Raw genomic sequence first — 26,805 nt, 5'->3', positions numbered from 1 at the left:
AAAGCTGTTGTTTTCTAATTCCATTTCACTATAAATGACAGAGACAAATGGTCATATTACCTCGAGAGTTCCTTTGGCAGAATAGGCTGCATATGAGTAGAGCAGATCTTGGCTGCTATGTGTTCTGGCTTCTTCACTGCAGGGCTGGCCATTAGGATGAAAGCATTGGCCGTGGCTGCTCAGAGTCACAGAGCTGGCAGAAGGGCCTGCCAGATTAAGCAGCACAGAGTAATTTACAAACTGTACATCTTCTAGGCCCAAAGAAGTCCAGTGAGTCTTAATTTTCTTTGAAATTTCTGTGTCATCTTCACTTTTATACAGTTGTACCAAATTTCTGAAAAAAATTTAAAAAGTACATTCTAAAAAAAAAGGAAAAATATTCTGTTGAGTTATAACCATTTAGTATATGAACAATTATTAATAGATGTGGGATATGAAAAATGAATGGGACAGGACCCTGTACAAGAAATTCACAGTTTGTTGGAGGTGATGAGCCCGCAGAAAAATTGCACTAAATCAAAGCAGAATGAACTAAGTTCTTAAATTGAGAACCAATAAAGTACTATGGGATTGTAGAGAAGAGAGTGATTAATGCCAACCAGTTCTTTTATTAGTTCTGATCTTTCTCGGACGTCAACATAATCCATTTAAAACTCAGTTCCAAAACTAGGAGTCATGCTGGTGGAGACAGTTTTGTATTGCAGTTAATATGATTCCATATAGAGTTACATGATTCATACACAGCTATTGCTACATAAAATGATACAGAGAGAACGATTTTGATACAAATTACATGCCAAATTTCATGATCCTATGAGCACAATGATATTCAATGAAATCAGTATATCATGGTAAAACCAACCACAGATAATCAAATAAGAAATTAATTTTTGTGTGTGCTTGCTGTAGTCTACATATTTATTCCTATACCTGTTCCAAAATCCGGTGACACTATTTTTGCTTATGACACCCTAGAAACCAAAAAAAAAAAAAAAAAAATCTGTAAAAAAAAATCCATGCAGAACCTAGAACAAAATAAGATATGTAAAATTTAAAAATAATAATCCAGTAAAGTTTGTTTTGGGCTGGGATGTGAAGCGACCAGTTTCTTTTTTGGCAAAAATGTATCTTCTTATAAGAATTTTATTGCTATCCAAATTGGTGCCTAAACGGATGTTAGCTACATGGATACTATTTTTATTTTGGTTCATCGCATTATTTTTATCACACATACTTGATTCTTTTAGGACGATTATACACATCAGAAAAAAAATACATATATGATAATACAGGAAAGCATTACTGGAGACAAAAAGTAGGGCTGTAGACACAGCTAAAAGCTGATCTATATAAGAAAACGGAATAATAAATAATTTCCCAATTTTTTTCCAAGGCTGTTTCAATTTTTTTTAAATATGTAGTTTAACCAGTTATCAATGCCACATAAGTTTTGTGAAAGACTGATTGAAAGAATTTCATTTTTACTCTGAATAAGACTGGTCTGCCTTCTGAGTGTGTGTGTGTGTGTGTGTGTGTGTGTGTTTGGCAGGGGAGGCTTTTTGTATAATTGACAAATGAAATTGTATATATTTAATGTGCACATTATTTGATATACCTGTACATTATGAAATTATGACAATCTAATTAACACATCCGTTACCTTAGTGCTTACCTTTCTGTGTGTGTTCTGTGTGTTGAAAACATTTAGGATCTACTCTCAGCAAATTTGAAGTATACAATGCAGTATTATTAACTATAGTCACCATGCTGTACAGTAGATCCTCAGAAATTATTCATCTTATAACTGAAGGCTTGTATCCCCTTGACCAACATCTCCTCCTTTGCCTCACCCCCACTCCATTGGCAACTATGATTCTACTCTGTTACTATGAGTTTGTTAGTTTGTTTTTTAAACTACACTGTGCAGTATCTTTCTGTCTTATTTCACTTGTCCTCTGAGATATTTATGTTATCACAGAAAGCATGATCCCCTTTTTTGAGATTGAATAATATTCCATTGCACATCTATCCCACATTTTCTTTATCCATTCATCCATCCATGAGCACTTAGGTTGTTTTCATACTTCGGCTATTGTGAATAATGCTGCAATGAACATGAGTACAAATATCTCTTCTGATTTCATTTCCTTTGGATATATACCCAGACGTGGATTGCTGGCTCATATGGCAGTTCTAGTTTTAATTTTTTTTGAGGAACATCCATACTGTTTTCTGTAACGGCTGTACCAGCTTAGATTCCCACTAACAAAGGTTATCTTTTCTTCACATCCTCACCAGCATGTGGTTTTTGTTGTTTTCCTTTTTGTTTTGTTTTTTTTTTCTATTTTTTTTTTTTTTAATAATAGACACCCAGCAGGTGTAAGGTGATATCTCATTGTGGTTTTGCTTTGTATTCCCTGATGATTAGTGATGTTGAGCACCTTTCACATATCGGTTGGTCATTTGGATATCCTTTTTGGAGAAGTATCTATTTAGGCCCTTTGCCCATTTTTTAATGGGACTATTTGTGGTTTCCTTGCTACTGAATTGTATAAGTTCCTTATATATTTTAAATATGAACCCCTTGTCAAACATATGCTGTGTAAATATTTTCTCTCATTCCACAGGTTCTTTTCATTTTCATGTTGCTTCCTTTGCTGTGCAGAAGCTTTTAGTTTGATATAGTTTCACTTGTTTATTTTTGCTTTGTTGCCTGTGCTTTTGTCGTCATATCAATAAAAAAATAATAACTGCAAGGACCAATGTCAAGAAATATTCCCTTTTATTTGTTCTCTTCTGGGAGTACTGCAGTTTCAGTTTTACATTTGATTTTCATGAATGGTGCAAGATAGAATTCAATTTAATTCTTTTGCATGTGAATTCCAGTTATTCAACACTAGTTATTGAAGAAACTATTCTTTCCCTATTATCTGTTCTTGGTACCTTTGTTGAAAATTAATTGACGTTGGGGCGCCTGGGTGGCTCAGTTGGTTAAGCATCTGCCTTCGGCTCAGGTCATGATCCCAGGATCCTGGGAATGAGCCCCCCATCGGGCTCCCTGCTCAGCGGGGAGCCTGCTTCTCCCTCTGCCTGCCAATCCCCTGCTTGTGTGTGTGCTCTCTCTCTCTCAAATAAATAAATAAAATCTTAAAAAAAAAGAAAATTGAATGATTATGTGTAGATTTACTTTTGGGTCCTCTATTCTGTTGCACTGATCTATTTTTGATCATTGGATCCGTTTCATTGATCATTTTTGATTAAACAGATCACAGATCAGTTTTTATGTTATACTGTAATATTTTGATTATTATTCATAATATAGTTTTAAGTCAAGAAGTGTGATGTGTCCAGATTTGTTCTTCTTTCTCAAGATTGCTTTGGCTACTCAGGGGCTTTTCCGGTTCCATATAAATTTAGGGTTGTTCTATTTCTGTGAAAAATGTCATTGGAATTTTGATAGGGATTGCACTGAATCTGTAGATTACTTTGGATATTATGTTCATTTTAACAGTATTAATTTTTCTAATCCAAGAACATGAGATGTCCTTCCATTTATTTGTGTATTGTTTCAATTTTTTTTTACCAATGTCTTATAGTTTTCAGTATACGGGTGTTTAACCTCCTTGGTAACATTTATTCCTAAGTGTTTTATTATTTTTTGTGCTATTATAAATGGGATTGTTTTCTTAATTTCTTTTCACATAGTTTGTTGCTAGTGTGTAGAAATGCAACTGATTTTTAAATTGATTTTGTATCCTACAACTTTACTGAATTTATTAGTTCTAATAGTTTTTTTTGTGGAAGCTTTAAGGTTTTCTGTATATAAAATCATGTCATGTGTAAACATAGACAGTTTTACTTCTTTTTTTCCAATATAAATAAGATTTACTTATTTGTTTATTTATGCCTAATTGTTCTGGCTGGGATTTCCACTAATATGTTGACTAGAAGCGGAGAGATTGAGAATCTTTGTCTTGTTCCTCATCTTAGAGGAAAAGCTTTTAGCTCTTTATTGTCAAGTATGATGGTAGCTGTAAGCTTGCCTTTACTAAACTATTCCTTCTATACTTAATTTAATGAAAGTTTTTATAATGAAAAGATGTTGAATTCTGCCCTATGCTTTTTTTCTGCATCTATTGAGATGATCATAAGATTTTTATCCTTCATTCTGTGAATATTGTGTGCCAAACTTACTGATTTGCACATTTTCAACCATCCTTGCATCTCAGGAGTAAATCCCACTTGATCATGGTGTGTGATGCTGTGAATACGCTATTGGATTCTCTTGGCTAGTATTTTGTGTGGGGATTTTTGCATCTAGGTTCATTAGTGTACTGACCTATAATTTTCTTTTCTTGTAGTATTCTTGTTTGGCTTCGGTATTCATCTTAATGTTGGTCTCAGATCATGAGTCTCAACTTTTTGGAAGAGTTTGAGAAGGACTAGCATTAATTCTTCTTTAAATGCTTGGTAAAATTCACCAGTAAAGCCATCTGATCCTGGGCTTTTCTTGGTTTGGAGGTTTTTATTACTGATTCAATCTCCTTTCTAGTTATGCATCAATTCAGATTTTCTATTTCTTCATGAGTCAGTCTTGGGAGGTTGTATGTTTCCATGAATTTAGCCATTTCTTTTAGGTTGTGCAATTTGTTGGCATATAATTGTTCACAGTAGTCTCTTACATTTCTTTGCATTTCTGTGGTGTTAGTTGTAATGTCTCCACCTCTATTTATAATTTTGAGTTTTCTCTTTTGTCTTAGTCTAGCTAAAGATTTGTTAATTTTATCTTTAAAAAAGAGGGGCACCTGGGTAGCTCAGTCGTTAAGCATCTGCCTTCGGCTCAGGGCGTGATCCCAGAGTCCTGCTGGGAGCCTGCTTCTTCCTCTCTCACTCCCCCTACTTGTGTTCCCCCTCTCGCTGGCTGTCTCTTTCTCTGTCAAATAAATAAATAAAGTCTTTTAAAAAATAAAATAAAATAAATAATAAAAAAGAAAGCTCTTAGTTTAACTGATTTTTTTCTATTGTTTTCCTAATTTCTATTTCACTTATTTCTGCTCTGATCTTTATTTCCTTCCTTCTGCTAAGCTCAGGCTTAGCTGGTTCTTCTTTTCCTACTTCCTTGAGGTGTAAAGTTAGGTTGCTTATTTGAGATTTTTTTCCCCCTTAATGTAGGCATTTATCTCTATAAACTTTCTCTTAGAACTGTTTTTACTACATCCCATAAGTTTTGGTGAGTTTTGTTTCCATTTTTGTTTGTCTCGAGTTTTTTTTTTTTTTTTTTAATTTCCTTTTTGATTTTTTTCCATGACACATCAGTTGTTCAGGAGTTATGCTGTTTAATTTCTACATATTTTCATTTTTTCACTTTCTTCCTATTATTAAATTCTAATTTCATAACACTGTGAACAGAAAAGATATTTGGGGGGTGTGTGGGTGGCTCAGTTGGTTAAGCATCTGCCTTTGGCTCAGGTCATGATATCAGGGTCCTGGGATCCAGCCTCCAGTGGGGCTCCCCACTTAGTGGGGAGTCTACTTCTGCTCCCCCACCCAGCTCATGCACTCTCTCTAACAAATAAAACAGAAAGAAAGAAGAAAGAAAGAAAGAAAGAAAGAAAGAAAGAAAGAAAGAAAGAAAGAAAGAAAGAAAGAAAGAAAGAAAGAAGAAAGAAAGAAAGGAAGAAGAAGGAAAGAAAGAAAAGATATTTGGTATGATTTCAAACTCCTTAAATTTCTGAAGACTGTTCTGTGCCTTGAAATATGATCTATAATGGAGATGTTCTGTGTGTGCTTAAGAATGAGTATTCTGCTGCTACTGGATGGAATGTTCAGTATACGTCCATTAGGTCTATTTGGTCTAAACTGCAGACCACATCCAACATTTCTTACTGATTTTCTTTCTGAATGAGATATCCACTATTTAAAGCAGGGTATTAAAATCAACTACTGGTGCATTGCTATGCATTTCTGCCTTCAAGTATGTTAAAATTTGCTCAATACAGGGGTTCCAATGCTGGGCGCATGCATATATAGTTGTTATATTCTCTTAATGAATTGAAACCCATTATATAGTAAACCTCTTTGTCTATTTATAGTTTTTGATATGCTATTTTGTCTCATATAAGATTGCAGGGGTCCTCAGAGGGGAAGGCCATGGGGTATGCAGTCTTAGGGCTGCTGGGTGCAGAGCAAAGGCTTCTGGGAACTCCCTGTTTCTTTTTCTCCCATGGGGGATATTATGGCCAACAATTTATCTCTCAGGTTCTGATCAGCTCGCAGCACCCTTGCAGTGGTGGTGATATTGTTACCTGATGCAAGGGCACTCTTAGAGCAATCGCAAAGCCAGGGTCTAGAGTATAGACCCTTATAGAGTGATAGTGGCTCCTGAGGTCCAGGGCTCTGGCAAGCCCACAGCAGGAGTGACACCACTGCCTGAGCCAGAGGCATACACAGAGTGGCAGCTATATCCAGATCTAAATTGGGGGTATATGCAGAGCAGCTCTGGCTCTAGGGTCAAGGGATGTGCATGGATGGGGGTGGTGGCAGTTCTGGTCCTCTTAATTGTGCAATAGTAGCTCTTTCTGATGGAAGAGGGCACAGTGGCATCTTCCCCTCCTAGGAATCTGTGGCAGTGAGAGATTTTGATTACCTCAGTGGTGAAAGCTGCAAGTGAACTCTGAGGATCAGGCCCCTGAAGTTTGTGCCAACGAACGTTAGGGGTTTTCCGCTATGAAAGCTGCAGGGAATCTGTGGCTGAGGCCCTCCGTGACAAAGACTGCTACAGACCTCTACAGAGGTGGCCACTGGGAAGCACAGTGGCATCTACTGCAAGGTTGATACCAATAGCCTCTACCTTTCTTCTTGGTTCCTAACTATTCCTGGATGGCTCAGCTAAGCTGATCTCCACAATCCTCTCTGTAGAGTTAATCTCCATTTCTGGCTCCATTGTGTTGTTGTATGTTCTTAACTGGACTCTTGAGCCCTCTTAAGGCTATTTTAATTCTCGGATAGCTAATTATTATTTCTGGGGAGATGAAGGTTGGTATATCCTACTCCCTCATCTAGGTCTCTATCCTGTTCTTTTTTCTTTTATCTGATTCCTGTATCCCCATCCTCTTCCTTTACTGTTACTGAAGTTCTCTCTGCACTATTTAGGATAGAGCAAGTAAATTAATTGAGTTGAAACTGAACTCAAGTTTGAGGAGAAAGTTATTTAGAAAGATGCATCAATGTTCTTTTGTAATATGTGTAGAATTAGAGAACACATATTTTATTTTGAAAATTTATCTGTATATGGTCAACATTAATAGAAAAAAAGAGAAATTTCGATTAGTTTTTTTTTCCTCTTCTATTCAGTTGATTGATGCACATGAATCCACCTCTGAGTATGTAAAATGTGTAATCTGCCATTTGTTTTGCAACTCAAAAAAAATTACATTTTTAAAGTGTATATTTTTATAAAAGATGGCCTCAAAAAGTAAATCAAATACTTCTTTAGGGGCTCAACTGAAGAATTAGTAATTTGTCCCAATGCTAGATAATTTCTAAATATTATTAAGTACTAAGCTAAAACTCCTGAAGAGAGGATATCTATATTTTCTATCTCACTCTGAATTGAAGGGATATATACTTTTTGTATTATAATTTCATGTTTTAATATTATGAACAAATTGAATATATAAAGAACATATAACATGCAAAATAAAGAATAATGAAGGAACAACCCAGCTTATGAAGTATAACATCTCTGATGTTATTGAAGCCCCCTCAGTCCTCTTAATTTCATCACTTACCTTGTTCCCCTAGGGTAACCATCCCCCACAATCTGATTCTTTTCTTTTTTGCTTCTCATTGCCTTCTTTGTATAGATTTAATATTTATGTATGCATATGGCCTTAATACTTTACACGGTATTTTTTGAATGCTTGCTTTTATACAGCTGTCATTTTACATATGAATTAATTTTTTTCATCTGTATTGAGATATAATTGGTATAAAACATTGTATAAGTTTAAGGTGTACAACATGTTAATTTGATACACTTATTATTGCAAAATGATTACCACTATAATCTCCACACATCACATAACTATCATTTCTTTTTTGTAGTGAGAACATTTAACATCTAGTCTCTTAGCAACTTACAGCATGGTGATTATAGTTAATATATATGTATTCTTTTGAGATTTGCTTTTTTTCACTTACTATTAGGTTTCTGAGATTCCTCCTCATTTATTTATTGATTTCCTGAGATAAGTATTTTAAAATTGTTCACGGTTTTCCATTATTATAAATATGAGTAAGTTATAATACAAGGAAAAAAGGAAGATAATAAATCATTAGGTAAACTATTTTCTTTTTAAAAGGAGAAAATAGACAAAATTAGAAAATAACCAACACACAGAAGTAACTTAAAAAAAAAAAAACACTATGAGAACATCTACACAGTTCGATGTAAATCAACTTTCTATGAACACCTGGATGATAGAATTCTTCCTTTGTCCCCCAAATCCTTTCTCTGCCCTATGCTTCCTGCATGCCCGGAAGGTAAACCTGTATGGACCTTTATCAAGCCCTCTGGCTTCCAGTCAGTTTTAGGTTCAGTCAATGGGAAATGCATGAGAAGAGACTTTTTTGCCCCTAGATCTCGCCTTCTTCCATGAAAGGGCACAGGAAAAAAATAAATAAAGGAACATTCTTGTTCATATTTCCTGATAGACATATGCAAGAGTTTCTCTAGGCAAGGAAGGCATATACTTGTATATCTTTAGTAAGAAGTGCCAAAATGCTTTTATTTATTTATATTAAAGATTTATTTAGTTACTAAAGTATTTCTGCACCTAATGTGGGGCTCAAACTCGGGGGCCCAAGATCACGAGTCACATGCTCTACCAACTGAGCCAGCCAGGCACCCTGACAAAATGCTTTTGAAAGTATTTTGATTACATTCCTATCTGCTCTGCATGAAAGTTCTGATCCCTCCGTTCCTCACCAACACTTGGTGTTGTCCTTTATTTTATTTCATTTTATAATTTTGCCAATGTGGCAGGTGTAAAATTATATATCATTATTTATTTAACTCAAAGTATCATTACTGGGTTGCTGGGTATGCTATGCAATTTTACAAAACATTTTATACCACCAGCACTTTTTAAGAGGTCCAATTTTCAGTGTATCTAATTTTTGCTAACCAATGAGCATAAAACTGTATACCAATGTATCTTTTGTTTACATTTCCGTAATTACTCATGAGGATCTTTTCATGTATTATTTAGCTATCTGTACTTCCTTTTCTGTGCAGTGACTGTGTATTTTGTCCATATTTATGCAAGTTTTTTATATTCTGGAAAATTCTCTTTAGGTCACTCTGTTCTACCAGTTTTTGGCTTCTCTTTCATTTTAATGTCTTATGATGAATAGAATTACAATGTACATAATTTTAATATAATGCAATGGTCTATACACTTTTTTGATGTGCTTAAGAAATTCTTCTCAAACCTGAGGTGATAAAATGACTCTCATTTTTTCCTAAAGTTTTAAGGAATTTGTTTTTAAACATTTCAGTGTTTACTTGGAATGTGTTTGTGTGAACTGGGGGTGGGGTATGAGGTGGGAATTCCATATCACTTTTTTTTCCATATGAATAACCATCCTAGTACCCTTGATCAAACCCGGTCACCGATGTGCAATGACATTTCTGTCATTTATGAATTTCCATATGTGTGTGGGTTTGTCGTGGATCCCCAATCAATTCCATCCATCTTTTTGATCCATGTCCATTTTAATATGCTATATTAATTAGTTTGACTTTCTAATACATGTTAATATTCAGAATGGCAAGTCCTCTTACTTATACTTCCTTAAAGACAGCTTCACAACTTTTTTCTCTTCCATATTAATAATGGAATGAGCTTATCAATTTCCTTGTCAAGATTGTATCTGGAATTATCCTGAGAGTGAAGATCAATTTGAGGAGAAATGTCATCCTTACAATAACATAAAAATAAGTCCTTAATATATCAAATAGCGTTAATGCTAACATAAAATGTTATAAAATTAAAATATTTTTCTGTATATTACTGGTACTGAGGAATACTATTCTGTTCTATCAAATAATCTTGCTAAATTCCCTTATTAATGATACTATTTCCTTGAGTTTTCTACATAAAAAAAATATGTGATAAGCAAATAATGAGGATTTTTTAACTTACTTTCTAGTCAATTATGGATGTGATTACTATTTTTTTTATTACAATGCAGGTCAAAACCCCCAGAAAATATTTAATAAAATATTTAATAAGTTGTAATAGTGGTCATGTATTTCCTATTTCAAATATCAGGTCAAAGATGTTCCTCCCATTCTTATTTTGATAAAAGATGTTTCATGAATCAGTATTAAATTTTATCATAAATTCTGATTCATTTATTAAGAATCATATTATCCTTTTCTTCAATATGATGGATTATAGTAGTCAATTTTTTAGCATTCAAACTTGCATTTCTAAAATTACCTTTTACTTAGAATGCATTTGCCAACATTTTGTTTATAATTTTCATGTCACTTTTTAGAAGTAAAGTTGGTAGCCAATGTCCCTTTCAGGCATCATTTCTGTCTGATTTTGGCTTGAAGTTATACAAACTTCATAAAATGGAATAGAGAGTGTTCCTTCTTGATCTGTTCTCTGGGAGAGTTTGAATTTGATTATAATTTTTGAAAGATAGGAATTATTCTTAAACTAAACATTGTACTTGATGTTCTTATTATGAGAGAACTATGAACTACTGATTCAATGCCTTTAATGCTTTAAGAATTTTATTATTTCTTCTTTGAATTACAGCTCTTCCATTGCTCCCTGTGCCACCTGCTATTAATTCTCACAGTTCTAGGTTTCCGGATTCATCACCTGCCACAGCACTCTTTCCTACATTTTGGTCCCCTTGGGGATTTCCTTTACTATTCTGTGAGCTCAGGATAGTAGTATTTTAAAGGAAGTTTATGTATACATTATCTATGTGTTTTTCAGAATATTTATTTTTAAATACTACCAAAACCAGAAATGCACTAACTTGAGTGCCCAACTTCCATGTAACACATGATTTCTTTGTAAATACTGATTGCTATTTCCACAACATCCAAGCAGGGAAACTCTGGAAAAGTAGCTAAGGATTATAATCCATTTTCTTGTTTTTTATTTTTTTCCCACAGACCTATAATGTAGATAATTTATTCAAAGTTGATTGGTGTGATATCATTTTGCGCATTGCCCTACCGTATGGAAATTATTCAATCCATATTATGATCGTTGACTGGATTTGAGGGGAAATGAAACCCCTTTACAGTAATCTGAAGAGAACCACTATATCTATATATCTATGCGTCTGTATCTATATAAAGTATCCTGAAAAATGTTAATGAAGTTTTTGTATAACATGGTTATAAAATCACTGGTCTTTTAAAAATGATGGAGGGAACAATATTTTTTAATAAATATTACCTAACATTTCAAATAATTAAGAATAATAAATACTTGTTCACAAATCCAATTTTCCTAAGATTACTTTTTAATTCTGTTGCCTTTAACACTGTATTTATTTATTTATTTATTTATTTATTTATTTATTTATTTATATTTTTATAATAATATTTTTTTATTATATTATGTTAGTCACCATACAGTACATCCCTGGTTTTTTGATGTAAAGTTCCATGATTCATTAGTTGCGTATAACACCCAGTGCACCATGCAATATGTACCCTCCTTAATACCCATCACCGGCCTACCCATTCCCCCACTCCCCTCCCCTCTGAAGAGCCGAGATGCCCTTCAACAGATGACTGGATTAAGAAGATGTGGTCCATATAAACAATGGAATATTACTCAGCTATCAAAAAGAACAATTTCTCAACATTTGCTACAACATGGACGGCACTGGAGGCGATAATGCTAAGTGAAATCAGTCAAGCAGAGAAAGACAATTATCATATGGTTTCACTCATCTATGGAACATACGTAGGAAGATCGGTAGGAGAAGAAAGGGATAAAGAAAGGGGGGGAATGAAGCATGAGAGAATATGGACTCTGAGTAACACTGTATTTTAAATTTGTCAAATTATTTACAGGCTCCCTACTGAGCAAGAAGCCAGATGTGGGGCTTGATGCAGGCTCCATTCCAGGACCCTGGGATCAGGACCTGAGCCAAAGGCAGACATTCAACCAACTGAGCCACCCAAGCGCCCCTTGATACAAATGTTCTAATCAAAGGATTATAGTCATTAATCACTTCAAATCATTTAGAATATTAAAATGCCTAAATTTCATTGGGACTTTCGACCATTTTTCTTAATTTTTTCCCCTACAATAGGTATTTTGGTATTTATGGTGAACAGTTCTGTTATAATTCGGTAATTTGCTACATTCAAAGACAAATGTTATTAAGTAATTAAGTGCAATGTAATCTCAATTTACTAATCCCAAAGAAAGCTGCAAAACTAGGAGTATGTCACTTAAAATCACAAGGTATTTGACAGAAAGTTTTACTTTGCCTTAATTTTTAAAATAAGAGTTTCCATGGGCCAGTAGTCTCGGCAGGCAGCATAATGAACCGTCATGGCTGAGACTTGAATTTGGAAGTTTTGCATTAGCATTCCTTTGGCCAGTAGAGACTGGAAATGGGAGGATTTTGGCTTTGGTAGACAAAATTCTGTTTATATCAATGTTCAACACCTGCTACTGGATGAGCCACAGAGCAACACTGATGTTAGAATTGGAGGAAGCGATGCATGTAGCATTCCTAGTACCAGGGTGAGTGCCAAGATTATGTTGTAAATGAATGAGGAAAGAAAACAGCTAAAGAAACATACTAGCAGAGAAAAACCCAGCACATTTACTAGAGTTTATTGAGATTTTATTATGTGTGTATACAATAACATACACAAGGACTCATAGTATACCAGCTGGTATTTTTCACAAACTAAATAAATCAAAAATTTATTTAAATTTATTATCTGACTTGGCATCCAATGTAGTAAAAATCTGTGAATTACATACTATATGTGAGTAGTGAATTTAAATACTAAAGCATGTCCTGTGAAATCCTCCCACTTGACGCTTTGCTCTTCAAGGGGCAAACACTGATCGGCTTTCTGTCACTCTAGGTTAATTTTCATTTCCTAGGTTTTTACATAGAATCATATAATAGGGCTGTGTTTTGTCTGGCTTTATTCACTCAGCATGCTTCTTGAGATTTATCCATGTTGTTTTATATATCAATGATTCACTCTTTTTTATTGCTCTTTTCCATCTTATGGAGATACCACAATGTTTATTCATTCACCTGTTAATGGAGGTTGGTTCCATTTTTTTGACTATTGCAAATAAAGCTACTATGAACATTAAAAAATATATAAATGAATAAACACTAAAGCATAAGCTGATTTTTTTTACCTTTTAATTTTACTTTGGAAATATAAAGACTAAAACACATGATAAAATTGTATCACACATAATATCAAGAAATTAAATGATTAGGAGAAAATCGCAACATCCCCTCATCTTCCTTGCCAGTCAGCCACTAACACCATGCCAAATAAAAGCATGATTACTTACTCAACTATTTCTTACCTTCTAAAATAACATACTAATCGTAAATCATGTATTGAATATACACTATTAGGACTGAAAACATGGTGCAGATTCATTGCATAAAAAACTCTCAACTACTGTTACCATTTTATAACTAAGGAAATTGAAAATCAGGTAATGTAATCAAGATGGAAAATGTTCCAGATTAAATGGGTCAGATTTCTACTATACTACATTGTATTTCAGATATCCACTATCCCTAGAGGGGAAGCAGCAATCTTAGTCTCACAATCTTAGACACTTTCCAAATGCAATAAAAATACCAAGTGGTAGAAAGTACAGTATTCTGGGTAAAATAATCAAAAGTCAGATGGTGTGAAGCTGGAAGAGAGAGATCTTTAATGCTTATGAGAAAGTATGATTTAGGGATATTGAACTTGTTTCAGGAATACAATACACCAAATTTCAGAGTTTGGGAGTCATCTGAACAAGAAAGAAGAAAACTGCTACTTATACATTTCTTTTGAAAAAATTGGCACATAAGTAGATTATCTGGAGATCTTAATATTCCTTCTCTTTGTAATCCAGAAGAATATGGCACATAACTGCTTTGCACGTTATGAAATGATGCTGATGGGGCTGGTGATCTCCTGCTAAGTCCCTAGCATAAAGATCATTAAGTACTTATTTAATTAATTTGATATTTCTTTCAAACTTATGTTTCACACAGTAAAATACAAATGCTGTAAAACAGTAAAATAAGCTTTATTAAAACCAGAACACAGAGAAATATAAAATACCAACACATCTGTTGTGATCTGAGGGGGGAAAAAAAGAAAAAAGAAAAAAAAAAGTCTAGTGGTATAACTACATCTTCACCCTTGTATATAGGAGATAACTTTATCTCTAGCATATTTGGATTATAATTTAAAAATTCAGTTGTGGGGTGCTTGGATGGCTCAGTCTCTTGAGCGTCTGACTTTTGGTTTCGGCTCAGGTCATGATCTGATAATAGTGTCTGGTTTCTGAGACTCTTTCTCTGTTTTTCAGAGAGAATTGTTGTCAAAGGTTACTTTTCAGATTAAGCCACCTTAACCTACCTAAACCAAATCTAAAAGCAGACTCACAAAATCGTCAAGTTAATCCAATCAATAAGACATTACAAATCTTTAGTTTCAGGAGATGGGTGGGGAATAGGGTAATTGCGCAATGGGCATTAAGGTAGGCACTTGATGTCATGAGCACTGGGTGTTATATGCAACTGATGAATCACTAAATTCCACCCCTGAAACTAATAATACAGTATATGTTAACTACATTGAATTTAAATAAAGAACTTAAAAAAATTTAGTTTCATCTGCTAGGTTCTCTAATTCAATGACATAAACTTGGATGGTATCAATATTTATAGGGCCTTATGATTTAAAGAGTCACTATTCCATGATTCAATGTTTCTTTAGGTAATTGAATACATTACTAAATAAATATCAGGAGAAATACTTCATTTCATTAAGATTGTAACAAAAAATGGCTAATCTCCATCATACTTCAGAATAAGCATATTTACTGAGAATTTTTTTAAGTACCTAAAACACTAACATGATTTTCTTTTTTTGGCATTAACACAAAATAAATCAATGTCACTAATTTTAAAAAATAAACTTTTTAAGGGCAAGTCATGAGTCTTATCCCTTTCAACACATCCTTAAACTCTAACAATAATGTCTTGTACCTAGTAAATGGTAACTGTAACAAATATTCAGTAAACATTTTTTACTAAATAAATATTCCTTTAAGACTATATTAAAAATATAATTTTGTCAAAATATACACATATTTTAGTTTATTTTCCAATACAGAAAATTAAATCTTGAGTACTACTACAAGGTTGACTGAAACAATGAAGGTATTTTATATAATGGAAGGGCTAATATATATATGTATATATATATTATGTATATATGTATGTATATTTTTACATACACATACTTTTTAAAAAGATTTTATTTATGTATGTAGGTATTTATTTACTTATTTATTTGAGAGCAAGAGAGCACAAGCAGGGGAAGCAGCAAAAGAGGGAGAAGCAGGCTCTCCGCTGAGCAAGGAGCCCAATGTGGGGCTCAGTCCCACGGCTCTGGGATCATGACCCAAGCTGAAGGCAGATGTTTAACTGACTGAGCCACACAGGTGCCCCAGAAAGGGCTAATATATATTAAAAATAACTTTCAGATATTGTTTTTCTGTGATACTGCAAATAGTTTAAGGCTATTGAAAGAGTAGTGATCAAAACAAGTAAGAATTTAAATACTATTCATTACTTGTTAATCAAGACTACCTTCCTTCATGGGCAGACTCATTTCAACAACCAAGAGTCAAATCTTCTCTATTAAGTCATACTTACTACATGACAAATTGAATAAATCATGAAAAACAAAAACTAAAACAAATGTTAATACACCCAATTTCATGAAATGAGTTGAAATCAATCCGTAGAGATGTCTGGTCATTGGAAATCATGACAGTATGGAAACAAAAATGAAAACTCTACCTGCTACAATGATAGGAAACAAGAGAGTTTTGACAAGAAGAGCATACTGCACGTTGTGATATTTGAATAAGCTATCATTTAAGTACTTCATCTCTATTGTACACATGAGGGGAAAAAAGTGAGCAGCATTGAGCAGCACTGATGTTGGTATATTTCTGACATATACTGTTCCTAGAGGGCCAGAACCTAACCAACTGAACCTAGTGAACAACCCAAGACACTTGGACAGCTGACTGTCAACAAAAGACTGACAGGAGTTAGTGGGTGGTGGGGGAGATGGGAGCTTTGGGAAGAGTAGGATAGAGAGTGGAAAGATTCTGGATTTTTGGATTCAGCAAAAGAGGACTTAAATTCTGAGTCTCACATACAAGCTAGATGACCTTGGACATATAGATATCTTTGGAGCCTCAGTTTCAACACTGTAATATGTTGAACAGTAACATTTTACAGGTTTTTTTTTTTTTTGAGAGCATTAAATGAGAAAACGTGTAAAGTACTTAAGCACAATCTCTAGAACTTCCAAGCACCTAATAAATGCTACTTTCTCTTTCTTTCCTAAGTGATCTGTCCTAAGTCCTGAAATGGAAGCCATAGCATCTACTTTACTAAAAGGACTACACCAGAAAATATATATGTATATATATGTATATATGTATGTGTGTGTATACACCTGAACTTGATTTTGATTTATGGAGGGAATTATAAAGACCTATTTGCCATCTTTCTCTTTTCTTCTCAAAACATTCATGATATCTGAATATATTGACACATGATTTTTGAATTCTAGACACTAGATTCAAATTTTTATGTTTTCTTTCTTTCATTCAAGTCATTAACAGTTAGGATAGGAGCATGATGAGAAAGTTAAATTTAGAAGCAAGAATCTCGTATTATTGAGATTATTGATTATTCTTCATAGAAAAATTAAAATAATGTCTTTAAGAGTTTTTTTTTTTTTAATGTAAGCAATGTATATTTACCATTAAGGGAGTGAAGATAGAAAACACAGATAAGCAAAAAGTTAAAAAAAAAAAAAAAAGAATGTAAGAAAATGATCCCCACAGGAAAATGCCCGACAAGTAATTGAAAAACTGTACTACCAGTTGGCAAGATTAAATTCACGATGCAAATGCTTTTGAAAATAAATATCCTTAAAAGTTACCGCTACTTATACTGTCAACATTCCCAACACTTTCTGAGTGTTCTGTGCCTGCCATTGTTTTAGGTGGTTTATATTCATAAACTCAAATATGGCACATGGGATTTTAAATTATATTAAAATGAGCCTAGAAAAAAAATTGAATAATTCCCAAGTTTTAAGCAAAGAGATTTAGGGGTTCCTGGGTCACTCAGCCGGTTAAGCGATTAACTGTCTGCCTTAGGCTCGGGTCATGATCCCAGGGTCCTGGGATGGAGTCCAATGTGTGAGTTTAGGGTGTTAGGTTCCCTGCTCAGCAGGGAGTCTGCTTCTCCTTCTCCTTCTGCCCCTCTCTGCTGCTCGTGCATGCTCTTTAGTGAGCATGGGCTCTCTGTCTCTCTCTCCCTCAAATAAATAAATAAAATATTAAAAAAAAAAAGAAAGAAAGAAACGAAAGAAAACAGACACTGGCCAAATACTGGTACCTCATGAGATGACTTTCTAATCCAGTGGTTCTTAAAATGTAGTCCAAACACCCCCTGGAAAGTTCCTGAGGCCCCTTCAGTTATCTATGAGAACATCACAAATATTTTTGTAATAATACTAAGATATTAGTTGCCTTTTTCACTGTGTTGAAATATGAACTGATGGTGCAAAAGCAACAGTGGATAAAACTGGTGGCTTTTTGGGACAAGTAAAGACAGTAGCAACAAACTTTCCTAATAATCATTGAATCCTCCACTACCATCCACTTGCAGGAAAAACAAGGTCAGTTTCATGCACGATGAATATTGATGAATCTCTAAAACTTACTAATTTTATTACATTTCAAACTTGAGCACACGTCTTTTTAATAGTCTTTGTCATAAAATGGAAAATGCACATAAAGCACTTTTGCTGCATGCCGAAGTGTAAGAGTTTCCAGAAAAAACACTTGTTTAAGTTGTGAGCTAATCCAGTATTACTTTCCATGAAACACCATTTTTACTTAATAACGAATACATAAACTATGGTAGATCAAGCTTTGGTATTTGGAAGACATTTCTCAAAAATAAGCAAAGAAGGACTCGAAGAAAATAGCAGTTTTGGGTGCCAATGAAAATATTTAAGCTTTATAGTAAAAATTAGAATTTTGGAAAATTTGCATTTGTCACAATGAGCTTTACAGATTTGTAATACATAAAAATGTTTCTAATGAGATCAGTGATAATATAAATAGATGTTATTTTTTTATGTTGCATAATGAAGTATGTAAATATTGGGAAGATCTGCATTACTCAGGGAAGCAGTATTTTCCAAGTGAGCAATGTACGGCACAGAAGTGTCCACGGGGAGAAGACCCAATTAAAATATAAGATTGGTCATTTTATTTTTAATACAATTAAGTATGAAAAGCTTATTAACATAGTTTCAGATTCTATATTGCAACTATTAAGAAACATAATATAATAAAAAAACATTAAAAAAAAGAAACTGCCACTTGTTAAATTTTGATATGATTTTATTTTATTTATTTTATTTTTTTTAAAGATTTTATTTATTTATTCGACAGAGAGACAGCCAGCGAGAGAGGGAACACAGCAGGGGAGTGGGAGAGGAAGAAGCAGGCTCATAGCAGAGGAGCCTGATGCGGGGCTCGATCCCATAAGGCCAGGATCACACCCTGAGCCGAAGGCAGACGCTTAACCGCTGTGCCACCCAGGCACCCCTAAATTTTGATATGATTTTAAATAACCACAAAGGCTTTTAAAATGCATTACCCTTTCCCAACCACATATGTATGTAAGGCCAGATTCCCTGGTAAACTTCAACTAAATCAACTTATGCAATAGATGGAATACAGAAGCATATATGGGTCAAACAGTCTTTTATTAATCCAGACACTGAAAAAATTTGGAAGATATAAAACAATGCCTCTCTTCTCATTAATTTCTTTCTTTGAAAAAATATTTTATAAAACGTTTTAGTTTAATATGTTGCCAGATTTCTATCATTTTTTTAAAGATTGTATTTATTTATTTATTTGTTTATTTGAGAGAGAGAGAGCAAGAGCACCCAGGGGGACAGAGAAGGACAAGCAAACTCTGCACTAAGCATGGAGCCTGATGCAGGGCTTGATCTCAGGACCCTGAGATCATGACCTGAGCTGAAACAGAGTCAGATGCCTAACCTGCTGAGTCACCCAGGAGCCCCGGATTTCTACCATTTTTAAATAAATTAATCTTTTGAAAATTTCTCAATTTTAATCCTAATGTAATAATTATGGACATATATAACCAAAATATTTAAGAACCACTGCTCTACTCCATGTTTAAATGTAGATAGAAATGGGAGATGGCTAGAAACATCTGTGAATATACTATGTAATATGCGTTTCCCGGGTCCTGAATATAGAGATGCCAGTTAATGAAGGCTGGCAAAAGAAGCTGACAGCATCAAGTCTAGAGGGTAGATCAATAAGTGAAGGTTCAGAGAACTGTAAATTTTATAGTAAGAACAGAGATAGTGAACAATTCTTGAATCAGGCCAATGATGTCTTTTTTCTATGTATATGTGTCTAGGTTCATACCATTGGCTGCATTATCAGTGATGTTAATCCAGTTGTTGAAAGACACACAGAGAGCTAACATGTTCTCAGATTGAGGAAGAAACAAAAATATCAATACTCTCATCACTGAATATCGACTATGTACAGGAAATATAAAAGCTTCCATCTGGCAGAATCTGACAAAACCGTCTTAACTTCTTTGGCACTCTGTACTGCACCCACATATTTCCTGGACTCCGTCATTACATAACCATTCTAAGTTCCACATTTAATCTCCACTCCCCACTGACCCATCAACACAACCACTGAATATCTGTGTAGGAGCTACTGTGTAGCTGTTTTGGATAAGTGGTTAAACCAAATACACGAAATCCCTGACTTCCAGTTAAGTAAGATAGACTTTAAAATTTATAAAGCAGGGTCTCCTGGGTGGCTCAGTCCATTAAGCACCCAACTTGATTTTAGCTGTCCTTGTGACCTCAGGGTCATGAGATCAAGCCCCTCCTTGGGCTCTGTGCTGAGCATGGAGCCTGCTTGGGATTCTCTTTCTCCCTCTCCCTCTGCCCCCTCCCCAAAATAAAATAAAATAAAATAAAATAAAATAAAATAAAATTTATAAAGCAAAATTTGAAAGAGCAAAGAAAATATGCAAATTTACAATCATAGTTGGAAATTTTAACAGACCTCTCATTAACTGATAGAATATGCAGAAAAATAAAAGTTAGGGAATAGACAACTTGAATGATATAATTTTGAAAAGTGATCTATTTAACATATAAGATAAACTATACTCAAAAACTTCGTAAGTGAACATGGAACATTTACCAAGCAATCTCAACAAACTACAAAACACCAAAATCATGCAGACTATATGCTTTGAACACGGTGGAATTAGGATAGAAACCAATAACCAAAATATGAATAGAAGATCCCAGTAGCTTGGAGATTACATAATCCTTCTAAATAACCAGTAAGTCAAAGATAAAATCGAAATAGAAATAGAAGATATTTTTAAATGAGTGATAATAAAAATATGACATAGCAGTACTTACGGGAACAGCTAAAGCAGTGCTTAGAGAAAAGCTTACTGCTTTAAACAAATATATAAGAAGGCAAAAATACAATGATTTAACTTCAATTTCAACCAATTAGAAATATAACAGAATAAAATTTAAAGAAGAAAATAATACAAATAAGAAAATGAATGCAATAGAAAACAAATATACAAAAGAAAAAAGTCTACAGACTCTCTGGTATGCATTTTGGGTATTTCTTTTCTATATAACCCACAAGTCTTTAATACATATCCTTTAATTTACCTACTATGGAACATTTATATACTATGTAAATATTATATAATAAATGAATTATGTAATATATAAAATAACTAAAAACTATGCTTCATTTTCTCCTAAAAACTTAGCCAAAACAGAACTGAAACGTAACATAATAATTTTCAGAAATTTGGTCAGGCTATTCATTAAATGCAGTTAAATTAACATAAATACTACCCATCCACGTTCCTCTGCCCTGGTCTTAGTCTCTACCATTTCTATGGCTTCTATATAATAAACTATGACACAACTCCTTTCATTAGCCAATACATTTGGAATTTCTAACAATTACTAACTCCTATGAAGACAAAAATCCAGAGAAAAACAGAGGGAAAAATATAAGGGAAATGAACTAATTCTTTAGAGCCCACTACTCTAAATCCTTGTTTTAATTCTTGGAAATACTGACTCATGCTTATTTTCATAAGAGCTCACAACTGCTCAAGGCCACATAATGTTGAAGTTGGTATATAGTTAAAAGTGGAGCTCTGATTTTTCTTACAGTTGGCCATAAGAATATTACATAATTATATTGAACTCTGTTAAGCTAACTGTAAGAAATAAGCACCAACCAAGCAACTTCTGCAAATTACCACCTTTAGTATTACTTTTCATGGATGGCCAGAGTCTATTTTTAGAGTTTTTAAAAATATATGCATATATTTCCAAATTAAATCATGCTGTTTGGGAATACTTGAACTAATTTTTGGTCCATGTGAAATTAACAGAACAAAAACATTTCAGTCCTAAGCAAGAAAGTGGTGCAAAGCAGAGTTGCTACTTTTGCTTGTTATTTTTGGAAAACCAAAGCTTCTGTGAGGACTGCAAACTAGAAATGAGCACATGCTGTTGCTGGGCAAGCTTTTCTCAGTATTTCTCACAAAGAACTGCAATGTCCTTATTTTTGTATTCTTCTATACCTCTCTGTGGGTTTTAGGTATATGTGACTAGCTAGGCTGTACTTAGCACATATATAATCAGAGATAAATGAATAAAATTATTCTGATTTTTTTCTGAATCCAATTATATTGTAGACAGGATATGAAAACAATAATACACAAAACACTTAAAACATGCATGAATCAATGTTTCAGATATGTTTTAGAGTTTGAAAACTTGTTTCCTTCAAACCAAATTTGGTGTTCCCATATCTTATGTTTTACTAACATTTAAAATTAGGAGTTTTAAAAAATTCAAAATTTCTGGCTCCCCTTTTACCCCTCTCTTTTCTCCATTGATTTTTAGATTTGAAGATTTGATATCACCAGTCTGGAATTCTTGCTTCTCAACAGTCTGCTGGAACGGGGGAATGCTCAGGTGTTTTAGACGGGGTGAGTTCTGCAGTTCACTACAGACCTCAATCCCCAATACTCTAGCACTTACTCACTTTATTTTACATTATCTGCTTGGCCCAAGAAGGCTTCTTAGTTTTTTGACTTCCTCCCTTATACTACATACCTTAAAAAGGTAACTGTTTTAAGAATTATATACTTTTTCCGTAAATTTGTTACAACTATTTGCATCTATTTATATTTTTATTTATTTTTTAAAGATTTTATTTATTTATTTGACAGAGAGAGAGAGACAGCCAGAGAGAGAGGGAACACAAGCAGGGGGAGTGGGAGAGGAAGAAGCAGGCTCCCAGCGGAGCAGGAAGCCTGATGCGGGGCTCGATCCCTGGACCCTGGGATCAGGCCCTGGGCTGAAGGCAGACGCTTAACGACTGAGACACCCAGGAGCCCCTGCATCTATTTTTAAATGAAGAGTATTTTTATACTCTCCTGAGGCCTTATTAAGCCTGAGGCAATTCAACTTATTTCCTAAAAACTAATGCAACCAATGATTATGCTAAGGAAAATGACCACAGCAAAATTTAATTTTGTTTTAATATTAATGACACTGAGAAGAGAGAATGGGGAATCAAGCTATGTAGTATTCATAATTGGTCATCTTTTTTCATATGATTGCATTTATACTATTTCTTATCGTACCAAAAGTAAAAAAAAAAAAAAAATACAAATCAAATAAGAAGCCAAGCAGTACACTTGTGACAGATTATTGGCAGGCCAGAAAATGCATTTAAGTTATCTTTGGAAAGGATGATTACAAATTGACACTAAAATTATTCATCCATTAAGGATCTACTGACATGTCATCGTGTCTTGGAAATTAATAGAAAAGAAATCATTCTATTTAGAAATAATTACATTTAGTCCTACATTTTTCTTCAGGATTATGTTTATTACCACCCAGCCTATCTGACTAGACCAATTCTCATAGTCCTTCTTCTTGTTACACCCAAAATACTTATTTTAATTATAAAAAGAAATCTGGTCCTAAATAGGTAGACTGTTTTAAAAAAATTTAGTGGAATAAATGTGGACTGGTCTATATGGCAAGAAATCAAGAGTTGAATTGATGAATTAGGGGTATGGAGATAACCATGTCATCACTAAGAATGAATGAGATCATCAACTAAAATGACTTTTGACACAGTGATTAGGAGATATTATTGGAGAATTCCTGAGGCCAAGATTCTCAAAAGGACATTAAAGGAGCCATAGAATGGGCCTGAGAGGTGGCCAGAGCCTGGTGATATGAAACCTACCACTGCACAATGTGCAGAAATGCAGGTAAGCAGTCAATTGCCAAGTAAATAGACAGCAGGTAGCAAGACTCCTGCACTGGTTTATAATCCTGAGGCAGGGCTTTAGTTCCTGGGCAGAGAAGAGGAAAGGATGCAAGGCAAGGTGCTATGAGGGGAAGGGCCAAGTGATGCCTCAGAACTGTGATTCAAGAACTGGCATCTTTTTGGAGGAAAAGAGACATAATATTAACATGGGAGAAAAGCAAGATTTTCTTGGTGGTAATTCTCTTATTATTGATGAACTCTACCACCAATAATATTGATGATTTATCAATATGCATATCAACCCTGAAATGTATTTATACTGAAACATTAAAAATGAGGAAGCTGAGGTTCAGAAAGTTTGAATTAGAGACTCTCACATCTCCCTCCCCTTAACAGTGACTAATCTCAGAGACTGTGTGGGGATTTGATTGCATGTAGATGTCAAGTAACTTTGGCTGGAGAAGAACCACTGGATGAGCTCATATATAGGAATGCAATTTGTATTATCTAAAGTAGCAAAAACATGTGAAAAATTAGTAAACCCCAATAATTGACAGAAATACATTGCATATTTGTGCACTGTGAAGTAATCATCACAACAAAACCAAGCATTTTGTATAAGGATCCAAATTAATGCACAAGAATGTCTACACTGTTGAATTTCAGGTCCTAATTGTTAGAGCTCAAATCAACAGGAATGTGTGCAAATGAAATCATATCCTTATTAATTACATTTTGATATCTACATAAACTTATCTGTTTAGTAAGAGTAAGTAAAACCTGCTCAGATTTCATTCTTAATATCTGTACTACCTTCATAGTTCTATCAAACAGGAGAAGAATATGTTTGTTGTCTCTTGAAGACTCTGTAAGAAAAAATTATTTCCTCATGACATCCGGTTTTTACTTTTCAGGGGTCAGCCAAAGAAGACTGATGATAAGCAATATGTGCACTCACCTAAAGCTCCGACAGGACATGAATGGATCCATCAAAACTAAATCAGTAACTGACATTTGTACAAAACATACAATTAATCCAAAGGTTTATAGCTTCTCAAGATAAATAACTGTCAGGAAGCCATCCTTTATTAAAAGAATGTTTCATCTGAAAGACAGAACAATTTCTAGCTCTGCTGTGAAAGCCAACACAATGGCAATGACTGGTTTCCAAGAAATGCATCCAATTTCTCATGACTTTTGCATAAATTATAAATTCAATACACTGATTAGGCAAAAAATACTGTCAGATATATGACAATACTAAACATAACCTCCATACGTTAAAGCAATGTCAGTGTTTCTTTCCCAAACGTCTTGATGTTTGTTTTGAAAGATAATTTCCGTTATTTGTATAAAATAGGCATGTTGGTTCATACTGAATACACTATCTTTTAAAATACAATAATGGAGTTCTATTTTCAAAATTTTCACACAGCATTCCTTCCCATACTTTCATAAGCCATTCTGGAACTCTGAATTTTGAGTTAACCTTAAGAATTCCCTCTTAAAATCCATAGGTATAGAGTTGTAAATGGAATATCACACTTCATGTGAGAAGGAGGAATGTGCTAATGGGAATTAAAACTATGGTTCTGGAAACAAAATGTGCCAAGTATCTATTCTGCCATTTACTAACTGAAGGACCTTGAGCTCTTTATTAAAGCTCTTTAGCTCTCAGTTGTTTCACTGGAAATATAGATTATTAAGTTGCATTAATTAAATACGATAATCCCTATAAAAAATTTAGCAGAGTGACTACTCAATTCCCACCCACCGGCCAATCCATCACACTATCTCCTTTACCTGCTACACTGCATAAATGCATAGTATCCATCTAGATTGTTTTTATGTTTGTTCTTTTTTTTTTTAAAGATTTTATTTATTTATGTGACAGAGAGACGGCCAGCGAGAGAGGGAACATAGCAGGGGAGAGGGAGAGGAAGAAGCAGGCTCCCAGCCGAGAAGCCCGATGTGGGACTCGATCCCAGAACGCCAGGATCACGCCCTGAGCTGAAGGCAGACGCTTAATGACTGCGCTACCCAGGCACCCCCATCTAGATTGTTCTTGCTCAGCTCAAGAGTAGATACATTTCATGCATAGGTCTCCTTCCTCCAACAGCTGCAGATATTCATTTGATTATGATATGTCAATCAGCCAATTGATTATGATCTATCAATTATCTTGTGAATATCTAATTGTTGAGTAGTAGATAGGACCAGCTCTAATATGATTTGACCCCTGTAATCTTTGTGAGTTGAGGAAAGACTTCACACATGGAAAGTAGGTATTTTGTTTTGGTGACAAAACTTCCCTAACATACAATCATTCTTATTACCTATGAGATGAGGCCCCAAACCTACTTTTTGGTGTTTTGTTTTGGTGACAAAACTTCCCTAACATACAATCATTCTTATTACCTATGAGATGAGGCCCCAAACCTACTTTTTGGTGTTTATGTTTAGTTACAGCCTTATCCTCACTTTCATTTCTAATCTGATCTACCGCAGTACTCCCACCTGCTGGATGATTCAGAGGGAACACACTTCAGGATTTAAGAATAAGGAGTGGGAGCCAACCTGGCATATCCAGATGTAAGAGCTTGGATAAGTTATTTAGCCTCTTGCAGCCTCAAAGGCCTTACACTGATTCCTACTTCAGTAACAGCTGCTAAAATCAAAAGCGATGTTTGTAAACTGCTTAGCACAGAACAGGCATACCATAAGCACTCAATAATTAGTTTCTACTTCAAGCTTTTCCTTACTTCTGTCAGGCCTGCCCATCACATGAGACTGTCCTGCTCACTACCACTGCCATTACCTGCTCCAGAAAGCCATTTCTGTGCAGGCCAGGCAACTCTAAGCAATCGGCACTCCAAATGCTTGGTATCTGACTTGTAAAGCTTTACACAGTCCTCTATGGTTATTTAAATATTTCACCTGAGCTTTTTTCCCCCCATGCACACAAAAGAAAATTTTTTATTATGGAGAATTTCAAAGATAAATGTATGCAGAATAGTATAAT

At 34.4% G+C, this 26,805-nt stretch overlaps 1 protein-coding gene across 6 annotated transcripts in view; it reads right to left on the bottom strand.

Annotated features, from left to right (window-relative positions):
- Positions 1 to 26,805, bottom strand: part of NAALADL2 (N-acetylated alpha-linked acidic dipeptidase like 2) — a 1,315,864-nt gene that overhangs the window by 517,965 nt on the left and 771,094 nt on the right. For all 6 annotated transcript variants that reach the window (XM_045788671.2, XM_087861406.1, XM_045788670.2 and 3 more), the window contains one exon: positions 61 to 334. In XM_045788671.2, the coding sequence (XP_045644627.2) occupies positions 61 to 334 (274 nt within the window). The remainder of the gene's footprint in view (positions 1 to 60; positions 335 to 26,805) is intronic.

This window comes from Ursus americanus, chromosome 4 (genome assembly GCF_024610735.1).
Source record: "Ursus americanus isolate L20-20 chromosome 4, mUrsAme1.1.p, whole genome shotgun sequence".
NCBI classification, from domain to species: domain Eukaryota; kingdom Metazoa; phylum Chordata; class Mammalia; order Carnivora; family Ursidae; genus Ursus; species Ursus americanus.
Note: the sequence above shows the minus strand (reverse complement) of the source record. Positions and strands in the feature narration are given on the sequence as shown.